Consider the following 19324-nt stretch of genomic DNA (forward strand, 5'->3'; position numbering starts at 1 on the left):
CTTTTTGTTTATTTTTGAAATATTTTCCAATACAAGTGAACATAGACATGGAATGTGAGAGATACTTATGAGTAGGGAGCTTTAAGAAACTTAGATCAAATATTACCAGAGAACGGTAGTTCTCGTCAGTGGCGCACACCCACACCCCCTACACTCGACACTATACCGGGTGTCCACTTATATTTTCCGCCATTTTAACTGCCTATAACTTCTAAACGGCTCAAGATAGAAATATTTGCGGTTTTCGCTGAAATGTTTTATTTTAGTAAAAGTTTCGTCTGAATGGACTGAATTTTTTATATCGCTTTCAAATACGAAAAAAAAATGGCGGATTTTTGAAAAAAACGTTGTTGACTTTTTTTTAATGGAACACCCAGTATATTTTTTGTAAATTGAAATAAAGGTCATTCACCTATCCAGAGATATAGTTTTTTAAAATCGGTTGTCAAATCATTGAGTAATTAATTTTTAAAATGAGAGGTGCAACGTGGATATCACATACCTAAATAACATAATATGTGATTTCTACATTGCATCTCTCATTTTAAAAATTAATTGCTCAGTCATTTGACCACCGATTTTTAAAAAAATTATATCGTTGGATAGGCAAATGACCCTTTTTTCAAGTTTTTAGGTAAGTGACCATTTTTTATGTCGCTTTTAAATAAAAAATGGCGGATTTTTGAAGAAAAAAAACGTTGTTGACTTTTTTTATTGAAACACCCAGTATATTTTTTTGTAGCTTGAAAAAACGGTCATTTACCTATCCATCGATATTAAATTTTTTAAAATCGGTTGTCAAATGACTGAGCAAATAATTTTTAAAATGAAAGATGCAATGTGGAAATCACATAACATATCATTTTGCTTAGTTATGTTATTTAGGTATGTGATATCTACGTTGCACCGCTCATTTTAAAAATTAATTACTCAGTGATTTGACAACCGATTTTGAAAAACTTTATATCGCTGGATAGGTGAATGACCTTTCTTTCAATTTACAAAAAAATATACTGGGTGTTCCATTAAAAAAAGTCAACGTTTTTTTCAAAAATCCGCCATTTTTCTTTTCGTATTTGAAAGCTATATAAAAAAATTCAGTCCATTCAGACAAATCTTTTACTAAAATAAAACATTTCAGCGAAAACCGCATATTTCTATCTTAAGCCGTTTAGAAGTTATAGGCAGTTAAAATGGGGGAAAATATAAGTGGACGTATATACACGAAATTTTCGATTTTCTAAATCTGACGGAATTGAAAATTGTGCCAACGCCCATCTTAAAGTTCAGGAAAAGACTCACCCATTCATATGTCAACCATCCTTTTTGGTCCAAGGGTGTGGATTTTACGGCCCTTCCTATTTAGGGCCTGTTTTTGATTCTCATCCCCAAAACTGCAAAACTCCCAAAAACTTCGAAAATTTAAGTCCCACCTTTGCGACTTCTAATAGTACTGATCATTACCTTTCCAACGCATGTCTAATTTTGAAAATCTGTTATACCATTCAAAAGTTACCGAGCTCAGAAGTATGACTCAATTTCTATTTAAAAAAGGGAAAATGTTTGTGGATATGTAGGTATGTGTGTGGAAAAGTTAAACCGATCTGAATTTTTTTTCTGTGTTTGAAGAGGGGGTCAGGGCCGATTCTGAACCGGTGTAGTCCATGAACCATGTCTAATTTTGAAAATCTGTTATACCATTCAAAAGTTACCGAGCTCAGAAGTATGACTCAATTTCTATTTAAAAAAGGGAAAATGTTTGTGGATATGTAGGTATGTGTGTGGAAAAGTTAAACCGATCTGAATTTTTTTTCTGTGTTTGAAGAGGGGGTCAGGGCCGATTCTGAACCGGTGTAGTTTGTGACTTTTGACCACCCATAAGCAAGCTATAGGACTTGGTAGGTACAAAACGGCATATTTTTTGGGGGTATATATCTTCGGTTCAAGAAGAGACAGGAGAACCGCAAATACACCAAATCAATAGTGTTGAGTTAAGCTTTCAAATGGTGTCGTAAGCCTTCAGGATCAGACATACACACGGCTCAGTATCGCCGAAAAACTAAACTTTGAAAATTTTGGGTTTTCGACAATTACTAAAAATTTCAACCTTCGAATTGCGCCAATAACTAAGCGTTTGTAGAAGGACTCTAGACGGATCTGACAGTGTATAACTCATATCCGGGAAAATTCGAATTTTTAAGTTATAGGGTTCATAAGTATGATCAAATCTATTTCCTATTGGAAAAACGGTTTTTCAAGCTCAATAATTCCTGCAATAGCTTCAGTTACCATACTTAACCTTAAATGCATCAGATACTACTTGTCAATACGTTTCAAACTCATGTTTAGTGATCAAAATCGGTTAAACCGTTTAGAAGTTATTAAGCTACAAAAGTATAATAAAATTAAAGATTATTCCCGAAATGGTTTATGTAGTTGTAGTGGTTACGACGCTAAATTTGATCTTTCAACGGGCAATGCGAGTCCATTAACCGGCCATCCCAATATTTTTTTTCAATTTCGAATTAAAAAAAAATCTAGTGTACATTCGATGGACACTAGATCATTTGGGAGATAATGCGACAAAGGCGACCATTTATAAAGCTTAACGTGTAATCGAGAAAAATTGCATTCAACTTCATACATTTAATTTATAAAAAACTTTGAAAAACTCCTGATAAAATAATAAAAAACCGCTAAACGCCGTAAAAATGAGTGGCGCATACAATATTCCAGCTACAAAAGATCTGATATGAATATTTTTTTATTTACATTAACGTGCTCGGCAACTATGGCCACTCGCACGGGACGATTACAAACAAGATTACAAGAGGTATAATTAAAGAGCATTAACAAGTTATGTCATAAAAAAAATTTAGTTTATGATACAATGATATTTTTTTTTAAACTGAAGAACTCTGTCTAACTGGTTGGTATCACTTAGAATGTCACATAGCTGCGGTTTGAGTTTGAGCTGTTTTACTACACTGAACTGATGACATTCGGTAATAATGTGGTTCACGGTAAGTTGGCACTGGCATGTTAGACAGATAGGCCGGATATCTGATGACATCAGGAAGCCGCGAGTAAGTTTGGTGTGGCCTATACGGATTCTTCTTACAATTCTAAGGTCTTGTCTAGAGAGTCCTGTGGGGCCAGTATAAAGTGGCTTATATACTGAGGGCTGGATTGCACGTAAAGGTGTATTTAAGGAGCTCCAGTGGGTTTGCCATAATCTCCATGTGAATCTGTACGCTTCTGCTTTCAAATCTTTACAAATTTGGATGTGGGTTGTTGACGTGGTATCTGTTGAAGCCGTTTTAGCATACTGATCTACGAGTTCATTGCCAGGTATACCAATGTGAGACGGAATCCATATAAATGTAATCTTAGTGTTTAAGGTAGAACGGTGGTGGTAACAATGATGGATATTTTAGACAAGAGGATGATCGGTAAATAATTCCTGAATGCATAAAATGGAAGCTAGAGAGTCTGTACAAATGGCAACATTTATGTTCGGGAGGTTAATATTCTTAACAGCCTGTAAGACACTATATAATTCTCCAGTATGTACGCTGCACAGAAGAGGAATAAAAGAAGCACAAATGAGATTATTTTGAGAGGTGACTGAACAGACAGAACAGAAAATCATTTTTGGAAGCATCGGTGTATATTACTTGATCAAAGTGGTTATTGCGTATAATTTCAAAAAAAGCTTTTATCATGAGTTCTTTAGGTGTTTCATATTTATTGAATTTTGTTAAATTTGTGTTAGTTTGAGGGGTCTGCATAATCCAAGGAGGAATTCGATGAAAGAGGATGGGATTTGCAGTCTAAAATTGATGTCGCTTGTTATTGTGGACAATATAGAAAATATAGGTTTTATTATTGGTGAGGGGGTGGTATAGGTTGTTGTGAATAAACGGTGTATGATATGAATATTACGCGGCGCGAAAATGTATTTTCATTTTGATGCAAAATAAAATTTTAATTTTATTTTAAACGATTTTTCCATAATATTTGCTAAATTTGAAGTAAACACGCCACAAAAGAGTTTCAAAATTCAAACTGTATCAGAGTTACACTTTTGCGGCGCGTTTTATTTCAAATTTAGCAAATATTATGAAAAAATCGTTTAAAATAAAACTAAAATTTTATTTTGCGTCAAAATGAAAATACATTTTCGCGCCACGTAATATTCATATCAGATCTTTTGTAGCTGGAATATTGTATGCTCCACTCATTTTTACAGCGTTTAGCGGTTTTTTATTCTTGTTGGAAAATATACCATAGATATCCTTGCCCTACAAGAAATGGAATAACTGGGAAATAAAATATTAAAAATAGAGTACTGAATGGGCATTCTGTTTAAGAGTGGAGAGATCAAGAAATATTTTGGAGTGGGATTAATGGTCTCTGAGAAAGTAAACAGAGCGGTTGCAGATTTTCAACCAGCATCAGATCGAATGTTACTTGAGAGTAAGAGAAAATAGAAAGATAAGTATCCTTAACGTACATGCGCCCACTGAAGATAAAGATTTAGAAACCAAAACAAAGTTATATGCAAAGCTAAGCATCCTAATAGGATAGGAAATACAGGAGTAGGATATAAAAATAAGTATTGGAGACATGGCGAATGTCGGAAAAGACGAACTATTAAAAAAAAGAATTACCAATTATTCCAAAACGTATTGACAGACTAAATTAGAGCGCCTTTAAAATAAACAAACTGTAAACAAACTAGAAGAAGAACAAATAAAAGAATAGAAAATCCGGTCAAGCAAGAAGAATGGCAGATCATAAAGATAGCCATGTCGGAAGCAGAGGAAAAGCGTGTAGGAACAGTGCATAGACGCCAAGACTGGTTCGACGAAGAATGTAGGAATGCCTTGGCAAGAAAAACAGGGCAAAAATACAAAGAGACAGAGAAAATACGCAAAATACGATCGAAAACTATGTGGCCAGAAGAAACGAAACAGAAAAATTAAACATTTGCCTAAAGAGTCCTAAAAAAATAAAAAAAAGTCCAGATGAAAGTGATGTGTATATCTAAATTACTCCATATCCTCCCATGAATGTCTTGTCCTCATCTTGAATTTCACTCTTGATTGATCAAAATGAACATGAAGAATGGAGTAAGATAAAGGATAAAATATTGTAAAATCAAAACCAATACAAATACATATTCGTTTTATTAGGCAACCTACTCTATGTTACATTATTAAAATAACATAAAAATTACTAATACATACTTATCCCTTAATAAATAAAAAACTAAAATATAACTCCCTAACAGATTAAAAATAGTTACCACATTGCTAAATAACAGCCATAACAACACAATGTTTATTAGTGACATACAAAGATGAGACCATAATTTTATGCCAACAGGATGTTTCCAACTATATTCTAAAACTTTTGTTGAGCAAACGTGTTAATTTACAAAAATGGAATTGGATTTCCTTAAAAGTAACAACTCTCTTTTTCTAACAAAAGAGTGAAGAAGAAAATCATTACATCAAAATTAAAAACAGTTATTTTTATTTCTTTAATTGTGATATCGTTTTGTTTTCACTAGATGGCGCCATTGATGAGTAAGACCTTGGCTACAATAGTGACATAAAACCAGTTTACCTTTTGAACTACAATTTTTCTTCTTAAAATGCATTATATACGGTGTATTACTCTTAGCGTGTGCTACTACGGAGACCAAAGGATGGTATCCTAGCCTAGAGCATAGTATCCTACTCTTCATAAAATAATGTATTTATTTTACCTGGCGATCGAAACTATATTATCGATCGCTATGTAAAATAAATGCATTATTTTGAATGCCAGAATTCACGATTATGAAGCGTAGGATACTATGCTCTAGGCTAGGATACCATCCTTTGGTCTCCGTAGTGAGCCACACCCTTACTCCGCGTGCTGGTGGGCCGGGGTTGAAATCCCACTGCCGACAAGAACAACTAGACATTTTTAAGAAATGTCTATAGCCCCCAAGTCGACTAAGCCTGAATAAAATGAGTACCTTGGGTAAAACCAGGGGTAATAATAGGCGGTTAAAGCGTAGCACTGGCCCTGTTACCTTCTTTGTATACCGTAGGCCCTAGATATAGCAGGCTACCCTGCAATAATCCCAAAGCCGTGTCAGCAGCGGTATAAAACGGGAGACTATTATTACTATTACTCTTACTCATTACACGTTGCTATAAAAACGATGAAACAATGGCATTCGACATTTTTGGAGACCAGCGCCTCTAGCGATGAATTCAGATATTTCAGCACAAGTTTCAATGATTGTAAAGTAGTAAATGTTTTCATTTCATTATTTTGTTGAGTAGATAACAGATTTTGTAGAGAACATAGAAATTTAGAAAAATCACCCCGCTTTATTTTTGGAGCTCCATATTCGTGAGTACCTAACTTACATAATACAGGCATTGTAAAAAATTTGTGAAGTGTCAGACAATACATAATGGAAAATATCATCAAAATGAATGAAGATGTATGTATAAGGAAAATAAAATCTGAAAGTCAAGGAACACTTTTAGGACTTAAAATAAATGGATAAGAATAGAAAATAAGCAGAAAAACGCATAAGTATGAAAAACACGAAGCTAATGACGATAGTAGTCTAGTTGCAACATAGGGAATCCCGTGGGAAATTCTAGCTCGCCGTGATTTGATGGTTGGATTATAGGTTTTTTGGGTCGCTAAATCCAATGGAAGTGGTCTGAAAACCCAAATATGGTGCGTTTAATTGTTATTAACAAATTATGGTAAAATTAGTCATTTTCAGGAATTATTAGAAGCCATGTAAAGAAATTGATAGTGTTAAGGTCTTCTCTGGTGTATTTTTGGTCGCTAAATCGAATGCGACTAGTCGCGATTACCCAAAATATATTCTTATTTTGTTAGTAACAAAATAATTGTTTATTCGCCGATAAGCTCGAAATAATGCGCTATCTACAGCAAATTTGTAATCTTTTGCATAGTATTTTTATAAGCTAAATGGATTGCCACTAGTCGTGATAACTTAAACCACGTTCCGACTTTGTTATTAATAAATTATTGCAAAAATATCGGTTTACAGAACGTTTACTCACGGTTTTTGCTCTAAATTAAAAAAACCACTTGGATTGACATGAAATTTGGCATACACGTAGCTAACATGTCAAACAAAACAAGTGATATTTTGTGCCGATGTGTGCTTTTACCCCGGGGGTGAGTTTCACCGCTTTTCAGGGGTGAAAAAAGAGACCTTTAAAATAAGTCCGGAAGTGGATAAAATGATTAATTCTAAGCAACTCTTGTTCTATACAGTTTTTTATTAAGTCAATACTTAGTATTTATAGTACAAGTCGAGTTATTTGCGAGTGAATATTATGTTCATTTTTAACAAAAAAAAACACGTTTTTGGTGGTTTTATAAGCACTTTCGAACTGATGAAACTTACAGATCATATACCTACAACATCAGTAAAGCAACTTGTGAAGCGGTAACGATTAATTTCATTTGAGATGCTAATTAGGGGGTGATTTCCCCGTTTTTTTACCAAAAAAAGGGACCAACTTTATTTTGAGCGTAACTTGCTTATTCTTGATACTAGATACTTTTTCAAAAAACAAGAATAAATTTTTTTTAAAAGCTTTAAAAAAGTTTTTTTTTGTATTTACATAAAACCGCACAAATATTCGATTTGGAATTTGACTAATATGAACCTGTTGTTCATTAGCTACAACTTCGTTTCTACTGGGTCTACGGACCTCACACATACACCATTTTTTTCACTTTTTTATAGTCTATATTTTTGCAAAGAAATTTTTTTTGAAAAAATACTTTTTTAAGTTATTTGCGAAAACCGTCTAAAAACGTGGGTTTTTTGTTGAAAAATGAACATATTCATTCGCAAATAACTCGAAAACTATTGACTTTTTAACCTCGAAAAAGGTTTCTTGTTTTGTTTGACATGTTAGCTACGTGTATGCCAGATTTCATGCCGATCCAAGTGGTTTTTAAAAAACATAACAAAAATCGTGAGTAAACGTACTATAAACCGTTATTTTTACAATAATTTATTAATAACAACGTCGGAACGTGGTTTAAGCTATCACGACTAGTGGCAATCGATTTAGCGTATAAAAATACTATGAAAAAGACTACAAACTTGCTGTAGATAGCGCATTACTTCCAGCTTTTCGGCGAATAAACAATTACATATTTTGTTATTAACAAAATAAGAACATATTTTGAGTAATCGCGACTAGTCGCACTTCAGCGACCAAAAATACACCAAGAAGACATTAACACTATCAATTTATTTACAGGGCTTCTAATAATTCCTGAAAAATACCTAACTTTACCATAATTTGTTAATAACAATTAAACGCGCCATATTTGGGCTTCCAGACTACTTCCATTAGATTCAGCGACCCAAAAACCTATAATACCACCATCAAATCACGGCGAGCTAGAATTTCCTACGGGACCCCCTGTTGCGACTAGACTATAGGATAAAAAAGGTCCCCTATGCTCTTGAACTTTCAAAAAAACTAGGTGCCAGAAAAGGCGAAGAATAGATAATCCCTATTTTTAGGCAAAAAATTATGGTATTGTGTTTTATAATGTCAACAATAAGTTGCCAAAATAATTATTACTGATCGGAAAAAACAAAATAATATAAAAAATAATAATTCTTATTTTACTATTTTTTCCCTCGGTCGTAAAAATATCTTTGTTAGACCTGCTGAAAAAGTGTCAGCAGTTCAATAATCATCACAGTTATCTTTTTATTTCAATAAAAAAAATGCACCTTTCATAGAAGGCTTAAGGTACTACAAACTAAAAAAGTAGATTTTTTACGACCAAAGAAATCATAAATGTTAGTTTCTTAATCTTAAATCTAGACTGTTATATTATGTTAGCTACATATTGGTGAAAACTTGAAAAACATTATTTTATAGCTAAATATCCCTGAAAAAATATTTTTGTTACAGAGAGATCAGATGCCAATATATTATTACAACTTGACAAATCTAAGGAGATTGAATTATAGATGTGCACCAAAATCGAAATCTTGAAGGGGAGAGAATTGAGCAAATATTTTTAAAATTTCCAAACTGTAGCTTCTATTCGTTTTATCGAGCAAATCACCCGAAACGCAATTGAGATTAATAAACATCCTAAGCGCCGGTATTTCAACAGCTACTTAAGCTTTTGCTTAGCTAAGCTTGTGTCAAAAGTTAAGGAGAAGCTTAAGCTGGGTGCCGTATTTCCATCATTTGCTTAACTGAACTGGTCCTCAATTGTAAAGTTAATTGGTTTGGTACCTCTGAATACGTCAAAATGCCAGAACTAACTGTTCTGAGGTAAAAACCACTACTGTTGACATTTAATTTTATCTTGTCATCTGCATCTGTGTCATTTAACTTCACTTAATTTTGTGTACATGGTAAATGTGTTGTTATGTTAGTATATTGTCTATATTTTCTCTGAGAATGCCTAGTAGATATGCCAAGTGGTAAAATATATTCACAGTACATAAACTTACGTGCATAGAAATCGGCCCACTTAAAAATTGGTCATTTTTGATGTATCATATTTCTACAACCTGTTGGCCGATTTAAGTGATTTTTTGAACATGTTATAACCTGATTCTTTAACAATACCACTGTAATAATATTGTTGCTAAAAAGTAAAACTTTCATTGTATACCGGGTGTACCAATCAAACTGTGTTTTTTTTTCTCAAAGTTCGCATCACCCTGTGGAATATTCTAGCATTTATAAAATACTGAAATTAAAACCCAACTATAGCCTCAGGTTTTCTTAATATTCTGTTTTTTGATTCATTCGTTTATGATGGACAATAAAAAAGTTAGGTACTTTAACAACTAGACATGTTCTTCATCAATACACGGTGTTTTAAAATAAGTGCGACAACTTTAAGGGGCAATTCTGCATGAAAAAATAATGACAGTTGGCTTTATAAACGTATGTCCGCAAATGTTTCGTTTCCTAGATACGGGATGTTGAATTTTTTCTTACAAACTGACGATTTATTTATTGCTTTAAAACCAGTTGAGATACGCAAATGAAATTTGGTAGGTTTTAAGACATAGTTATTCCGGATTTTTTGAGATAAAATTAAGAAATTTATATTCACCATTAGCGTGCATACGGGTAATAAGATCGGTCATATTACACATATGCGCGCTAATGGTGAATAATAAACTCTTAACTGTATGTCAAAAAATGTGCAATAACTACGTCTTAAAAAAAGCCACCAATTTTCATTGGCATATCTCAACCGGTTTTAAAACAATAAAATAAACCGTCAGTTTGTAAGAAAAAATTCAACATCCCGTATCTCGGAAATGAAACATTTGCGGACACACGTTTATAAAGCCAACTGTCATTATATTTTCATGCAGAATTACCCCTTAAAGTTTGTCGCACTTATTTAAAAACACCGTGTATTGATGAAGAACATGTCTAGTTGTTAAAGTACCTAACTTTTCTATTATCCAACATAAACAAATTAGTCAAAAAACAGAATGTTAAGAAAACCTGAGGCTAGAGTTGGGTTTTAATTTCAGTATTTTATAAATGCTAGAATATTCCACAGGGCGATGCGAACTTTGAGAAAAAAACACAGTTTGATTGGTACACCCGGTATACAATGAAAGTTTACCTGTTTAGCAACAATATTATTACAGTGGTATTGCTAAAGAATCAGGCTATAACATGTTCAAAAAATCACTTAAATCGGCCAACAGGTTTAGGAAATACGAGACATCAAAAATTAAAAAAAAATTTAAGTGGGCCGATTTCTATGCACGTATATCAGTTTTGGATTAAACCTTTGAACGTAGTTGAATAATAAAATTTGTAAATATCTGGAAACGACAGTATTGTTGATGAAATAAACAATAGCTAACAGTTGCATAAGTGTATTAACCGCTACCTAAATAGTCTTATAGTAATATTTTGCAGAAATGCCTAATAAATAATAAAATACGTAAAAAAATGATTGCTATTTCTGCTTCACGGTAGTCTAAATATTAATTTGAAATCACATCATTCAAGTAATAACACCAAAATAAAACTACTCGGATCACTGTAAAATGTTGGTAACATAATGTACACTCTCTAAAGACCTCTCTACATGTAAAAAGAACTGTTGTACATGTAAATAAATGTACAGTTTCACTATTTCTGCTCATTTATTTCTGTTTTAGAATCAACTGACTCGTTCATTGAGTAAATTTGTATTTGTTTTATATAATTTTATCCTTCGGTGCCATGAAAAATCTGTAGATTTATCGGTCATTTCAGCCACTGATTCAACAAATTTAAAAATCTACTCGTCGATATAGGCCTGTAGTATTTGTATATTTTCGATCGTAATTCTCAATCAGCAATATTTTAACATCAACTACTTTTGATAAATTATGAAGCTGATCATTAGTGAGTATTCTGTTAAGAAAAAAGGAAATAACCTGCATCAAAATAACACTGCAGTCTTATCGACATTTTGAAGGCACGTGGACATTTTGTTACATGTTTTAACAACAAATTTAAAAGCGTATTTGGGTTATTACCATGTTAGAAAAACATGAAAATAGTATTTTTATTTGAGTTATCGGATCATCTCTGTAGTGCTTAGTTTTGGACGAATCGAAGTTTACGAAATCCAAATGTAGACTGAGAAAGATTGTTTTATAATAATAATAATAATAGTTTTACCGCTAGCGCGGCTCTGGGATTATACGCTATGAGCTCGTAGGTAGAGGGGATAATTAAAAATTCGCGAACGTCAGTAGTGACAAGTCTGTAAGCTTTTACTGGAAATTTGACATAAATGTCAAAGTGATTAATTTAAAACATTGAAATTAAAAACATTAATAGGAAATAATATTAGTTGGTCAAAGCTGTGGTGTATATTTTTACTTTAAATATACTTACGTTTTAAATACTGAATTTAAGTTTTTTTAATACTTCGTAATATGTAATTATAAATTAATCTAAGCGCCGCGCCATCTACACGATAATTGTGAAAGTATCCGAAGTAAGAAATTAATATTTCATTAATAGAACGTTAAAACGATTAGCAAAATCTTTAAAAAATCGATTACAATTTAATTACTTTTTTGCGTTGTAAATATTAAGCGATAACAATTAAATAATAAATTTAAAAATTACCGGTGAAAGTTGCATTAGTAATCCGCTAGGAGCGACACCAGCGAAGCTCAGAGCGTAGAGCTTGGTTTTACCCAAGGTATCTTATTCTTGGGTTATCATACATATATTATCGAAGACTGTTTCTGTTGCAACGCAAACTGTATTCAATGAACACTTTTTTTAAGAAGGAAGAGAATAGAAAATGGACGTCGGTTAGTCCAGAAGGAAGAACTAAAAGTGAATATGATTATATAATATCAGACAAAAAAAAACAAATTGTTCAAGATGTAACTGTACTCAATAAACTATTATTAGGAAGCGATCACAGACCCGTAAGAGACCAAAAAGAAAGAACAAAGATGATAAATAGTTGCAAATGCATATATTCCGGTAGGTGTGAGTTGACGGAATTAATTAAAAATAATAAAAAAAAAAGTGTAACGACGAACAGTAATATATTTATTTATTTTGGGTGAACAAGTGGTGTGTTTGCTTATATCTCGAACGAGGGTTGATTGTCAGCGAGCCGAGGGTTTGACTGCATCGTTTGCATGCTGTATAGTGACTGGCCTCCGGACCACCACTTTTATGTCAACTGGTTTTGCGGTTTTGCTATAATGGCCAGATGGTCCATAAATTACTGCCTCTGCCTTTTAAGAGATGAGAAGCTTTTTTGTATTTTAAGAAGTTGACATAAAAAGTGTGGCGACCTGGGGCATCGTAACCTATTAGTGTTTCCTCGAAATCAACGGCCTATGGTTTGTATATCACATGTGGATTTTAAATGACCAATGCCGTTTCGTTTTGAGAAAAGTTATCAAAAATTAAGAAAATAAAATTAGCAAATATAGTAATTAAAGCGTACCGCTATACATAGTTTGAAATTGAGATATTGGTAGAGTCAAATAATGCTAATAAGGTAGAATTTTTTTGAAATGTAACACATTTTTATCGTTTGGTTAATTGGTACATTAGTAAAGAGAGGAATGTTTTAATAAAATTTGTACCAAGAAGCCTACTTTCAGGAGACTTATTTATATAAAGTACATCAATTTGAGTCACTTAGTAAACACTAGAGAGATATACCCGATTTTTGTGTGACTAGACAAAATTTTTTGTTTAAAAATAAACAAGTAAAGCATCTTAAAAATGATCCAGAACTACAATTTTCTTAGAAAAAACTTTAAATTGGGAATAAAAACTACATTATATCGTTAAATAAGTAAAAGTACATGGATACTGATTTTTTGACTAAATCGGTAAAGTTACATCCATTATTTTTTGTAGATTTTATTTCCAAGACATTTACAGAAACACTAGCGTAAAGAAAAAATAACTAACGAATAAATATAACTTTTTTGATACTATCACATAACCAAGAGTGTGCGTATAGAGAACTTTATAAATATTTTAAATATTTCCATCAGATTCAAGAAACCGCACAAAGTTTTACATGTTATTTAATCTCATATTTGTAACTGGAACTGAAAAAGTGTTTGATAAACAATAATATTATTTATTACTCATAAGTTAGTCATTGCATGCTGAAGGATAGCACAAGAAATTATTAATTTTTCATTTGTTAATCTGCCACACCTCTGAACATACAATATTTACAAATGATACACCCTTTTAGATCCAACAAAAGAGAAAGACCCAACACAAGATCGGGAGAATAATGAAATCTAATCAAAAATTAAATTACAGCAAGGAGAATAGCCAGAGAGAGGGAAATGGAAAACACAATAAAAGAAAGAAAATTGCAATATCTCGGTCATGTGATGAGGCGAAAGATACAGCATCTTGAGAACATTGCGACTCATAATTCAAGAAAAATAGAGGGTAGAAAAAGCACAGGAAGGAGACGCGTTTCCTGGTTGAATAACCTGAGAGAATGATTTGGTTGCAGCTCAAGGCAATTGTTCAGAGTTGCCTCGAAGATCAGAATAGCCTTGAGAATTGCCAACCTTCGCCGCGGAGATAGCACTTAAAGAAGAAGAAGACAGATATAACAATACAAAACCATACCATAGAAAATATTGAACATTATGTATACCTGGGCCATATCATCACACTGGGAAAACTAAATCAAGATGCTTAAATTAAAAGAACACAACTGGCATGGGCTGCTTTCGGTAAACTAGCATATATCTTGAAAAACACCTCCAATAGTACTGAGAAACAAGATTAGAAACACGTCAAGGATCAGGGATATCGTGGAAGAAATTACAAAATAAAATGAAATGGGCTGGACACGTCATATAGCCAGCTATTGTAACGTTTAAGTTTTCCCAGTGTAGATTTTAATCCGGTCCCCCATACCTTCATGGCTTTTGGCTTAACTGATTAGATTTTAGAGTCTCTATCGGCGTGTTTTTCTTAGAAACACATGTGTCGCTATCCATAGATGCGATTCTCACGCAAAATGTTTGACTTTAATAGCTTTTTTGTGAAAGATCTCATAACTCATTTTAAGTGTTGGGGTTGCTAAGCCCTTTACGGGTGTTAATAAGGCACTTTTTTGCATTTTTTTACGGCCGTTGACAAAGTCGCGTACCCACGCCGTCAGTTCTTATTTAAGCAGAAATCTGTGAAATCTGGGCATTCGTGAGTTAAACTTTCTTGCAGTAAGTTGAGTTGTTTGAGTCATGTGGTGAACTTTAGTTGTTTTGTGATGGACCAGCCTGGACTAGTCTGGTAAGTCGTTAAAAAACCCTTTTTCTTCATAGAACACTCGCTGTGAATAATTAATTTTGTTCACAGGGCTGGTCCCAAGTCCCAGTTACCACCTATCGCTAGTAAATATCTGAATCCACATTACACTATGGACTGTGGCCAAAGCTATTCTTTGTCGCTCCTTTTATTTCGACTTTGCCGCTGGGTATATGACCTGGCCTAGATAAGGAATGCCTGTACTGTAAGGGCATCCCCTACATCTGTTTCACGTAAGTTACGCATTCTTTATTAGAAATATTTAGAGATGTCTTCTCGCGTGTCCAGAGCAAATACCTTATGTTTGTGTTTCTTCCGTGGGATAAGTTCATTGACTTACAGTTTTAGCTCATTTAGTGTTAATAGTGACATTTACGTATATGCCGGTCACTTGTTTTTTATTTTTAATACTTAAATAAAAGACATTTTCATCATGTAAATTTCTTTGAGTACCTTTAGAGTATTATTATTATTGAGTATTATTAGAGTTATATATATAAACAAAGAGCTCTTTCTTTTATTGTTTGTAAGTGAACGGTAAGAATTTTAAGTTTTATTTAGAGTATCGACTTTTTATTTTTATTGGGTAACTATTCAGTTTATTTTTTTGCTGTGAACAAGAGTTATTCGTTCACTTACATTTTACATTTCGTATTTTGTTAGTTTTACTGTGTTGGTGAATACACCAATTTATATGCAATTTAAGGATTATCAGCAATCTGTACTGGAATCAAACATCATCTATCCGGACAGAGGCAGGAGAATCCGACGATATCAAAATCAAACGTGGGGTCCGTCAGGGATGTATACTATCCCCACTGCTGTTTAACATCTACTCTGAGGAAATCTTTCAAGAAGCATTGGATGATGTTGAAGCCGGAATTAGAATTAACGGAGAATGTATCAATAACATAAGATACGCAGACGACACTGTGGTATTCGCTGACAGTTCTGAAGCCCTACAGGAGTTAATGAGCAGAATCTCAGAAGTCAGTCAGAGATACGGACTTTCACTAAACACTAAGAAAACCAAATGTATGATGATCTCTAAGAATGAACAGCAATTTGGACGAATCAGTGTGAATGGTCAACAAATAGAAAGAGTAAAAACATACACCTACCTTGGTACGAACGTCAATGAAAATTGGGACCATTCTATAGAAATCAAATGTAGGATAGAGAAAGCAAGATCTGCATTTCAAAAAATGGCAAAGTTGTTCAAATGTCATGATTTGTCGATACCCATAAAAGTCAGATTACTACGATGTTATATATTTCCTATACTGTTGTACGGAGTTGAGTCGTGGACTCTCACAGACGCCACCTGCAAGAAAATTGAGGCTTTTGAGATGTGGCTTTATCGTCGAATCCTGAAGATATCTTATACCGACCACATTACTAATGAGGGTGTTTTGCTGAGAATGAAAAAAGAAAAAGAGCTGTTAATCAAAATAAAAACAGCCAAAATCGAATACCTCGGTCACATCATGAGGAGCAGTGAGAGATATGGACTGCTGCAACTGGTCTTGCAGGGAAAAGTAGAGGGAAAGCGAGGACCAGGAAGGCGAAGGATTTCCTGGCTGAAAAATCTACGAACGTGGTTCAACACAACCACTACAAATCTTTTCAGAGCAGCAGTGTGCAAAGTGCAGATTGCCATGATGGTCGCCAACATCCGAAACGGATAGGCACTACAAGAAGAAGAAGAAGATATGCAATTTGTTAACCATTTTTAAATGATTATTGTGTAATTTTTATTTTTGTGGTTGACGTTTTTACGCTTCATTTGCATATATTATGTGAATATTAAGATTTCGTTGAGAATTTTAATAAATGTTTTATTAAAGTGTACGATGTCGCTTTTTATTTAATTATTATTTATAGCTCAAGACTAGAACATTATTGTGTTGTAGCATCGTTGCTAATTTTTCTTTTGTAGCATTAAGTGTCGTAGTAGAGTTACTAATTTCTTTGTTGCGTTACGTATCGTTAATAGTTCCTTTGAGTATTTGTTGGTCAAAATACCTGGCGCCCTCTGTTTTTTAGTTTGTGTATTCAGTGTTTACGTTTTCTTAGAGTCCATGAGTCAAACCATCAGTTAATGTTATCTACATATTTATCTTTTGTCTATCATCGTTTCATTAGCTCTATTCGCATATCATTATTTATTCATTTAACATCTTTCATTGTAACAGAAGCCCAAACCCAAAGAACCACGCCCACATCTCTTCCGACTGAGCAACGTGGCCTTTGTTTCGTCAATGTAAACGATTGGACCTTTCCATCTTCGGTCATTCCTTATTCCATCTAAGGATAATATCGTCCTGATCCTTCTGGTTCAGCATTCATGACCCCTTGTCCATCCGATCGTTATAATATTAAGCTAACAGGTGGACACGGATAACCTTAGAATGGAGATAAGGACGAAAAGAAGCATAGGAAGATCTCAAAAGATATGGGTAGATAACATAAGAGCAGCGGCAGGTAAACAGTGGATTAGATTGGCGCAAGATAGATAAAGATGGAAGCAATTGGGAGAGGGAGATAGAGAGAGAGAGAGAGAAAATGGTTGACGAAGAAGAGAAGGAGAATCAGAAATGAATATTACCGGTGCTGTATTGAAAATATATCGGTATGAAGAAAATACAATATTACTTAAATAATGCACCTGTATGTATCTTAAATCTCATGGAAACTTTGATATATCACTAACAGGTTTAATGATTATTAAAAATGTTTTTCGTAGTAACAAAAATAGAAAAATAATTTATGAACACTTTTGAACGGATGGATGTACTCAGTTTTGATTCGATTTAATCGAGTTAGCAAAAATGTCCACGGCTGAACGCTTCTATTACCTTGGGCATTTCCGAGTCCAATCCAGCGATGTCTAAAACATTGGGAGACCCATCGGCTATAGTCATCCTTGTCGACGTGAAGCAAACATTAATTAACCTGAAATAAAGTATACAAAATATTACCTTATTGTTACCTATTAGAGTAATAGAATGTCAAAGACACATTACCTACAAGTTAAACATAATAGTGGCCAGCATAGTGGTATCCATATTAGTGGATGCGTATGAATGCATCGTGGTATCCATACGCATAAAAAATCTAACTTTGATATTATCCTATTTACCTTACTGATACCTTATTGATATAAGGTTACCAGACAAACCTCTAAATTTTCAACTAAAAACATGGCTTTTTGCCCAAAAGATCTAAACCAAATAAGTCCCTGGCATTTGACAAAGTAAAACGCCAACAGGGCATTCCAAGGCTTTGACGTTTATGAAACCGCTGGGAGTCAAACTGTCAAACATTGTATTTGTTTATATTTGTACCACATTGTTTCTTATGGTAGGGGAGCCCAAGCGGGGATTTTTGCAGTTACTCGAGCGCGTCAGATTATCATATGGGGAGAAACCTGGTAGCCTGCAGATGTACCTCTACCATATATTGGCTCTTAACACAGGGGAGTTCGTTAAGGGGGGCCCGAAAAAAAAATCTATCCTTAAAAAACTCAAAATTGTTAGATTAAGATATGGTAAGTTAAGTGCATGCAGAAGAGTGTATATTTCAAAAATATGACGATTTGAGCCGGGCGTAAGGAAATGGGTGAGTCCCAAAGTTTCACAAGAAAAAAGCGAATATTTCGCGAAATGAATGACAGATCGAAAAACTAAAAAATACGTGCTCAATATTTTTTAAAAATCTATCGAATGATACCAAACACGACTTCCCACGGAGAGGGGTGGGGGGTAAATTTAATATTTTAAAGCGATATTTCGCGAAATGAACATCAGATCGAAAAACTGTAAAATACACTTACTTAATATTTTTGAAAAATCTATCGAATGGCACTAAATGCGACCCCCCACGGAGGTGGGGTGGGGGTTACTTTAAAATCTGAAATAGGAGCCCCCATTTGTTATTGCAGATTTGGATTCCTTACGAAAAAATAAGTAACTTTTATTCGAAACATTTTTTTGAATTATGCATAGATGGCGGTATAATCGGAAAAAACGATTGTTGGAAATGGAAAATTAAATTAAAAAATGGCAAGCGCCCACTAAAATGGAAAACGTTACTTAACTTTTTTTGGTTTTAGGACCTACTCTTCACAACCCAATAGGTCCCCAAAGCGCTCGAGTGACTGCACATTTAGCATACTTTGCTCCCCTAACAATTAAGTTGGTTGTATTTTCCGAACATTTTGTTGTAGATTTTATGTAGGTTTTAGATGTAGAAGTACTTGAACGACTTTATTTAGTTTTAAGCAGTGAATAAATAAACATGAGTGAATATTTTCGAAAGTTGATGGTAGACAATACAGATTCGAAAGTTGATGGTAGACAATAATATAGATCCACAATCCCTCAAGGGGTCTGAGTTAACCTACGGTGGAGACAGTTTTCCAAGCG

At 33.7% G+C, this 19324-nt stretch overlaps 1 protein-coding gene across 1 annotated transcript in view; it reads right to left on the reverse strand.

The window, feature by feature from the left end:
• Positions 1 to 5173: 5173 nt before the first annotated feature.
• Positions 5174 to 19324, reverse strand: part of LOC114338748 (RNA-binding protein RO60-like) — a 56779-nt gene continuing 42628 nt past the window's right edge. The window contains exon 7 of the mRNA XM_050647333.1: positions 5174 to 17852. Coding sequence (XP_050503290.1) covers positions 17720 to 17852 — 133 coding nt within the window. The 3' untranslated portion in view covers positions 5174 to 17719. The remainder of the gene's footprint in view (positions 17853 to 19324) is intronic.

Source organism: Diabrotica virgifera, chromosome 3 (genome assembly GCF_917563875.1).
Source record: "Diabrotica virgifera virgifera chromosome 3, PGI_DIABVI_V3a".
NCBI lineage: Eukaryota > Metazoa > Arthropoda > Insecta > Coleoptera > Chrysomelidae > Diabrotica > Diabrotica virgifera.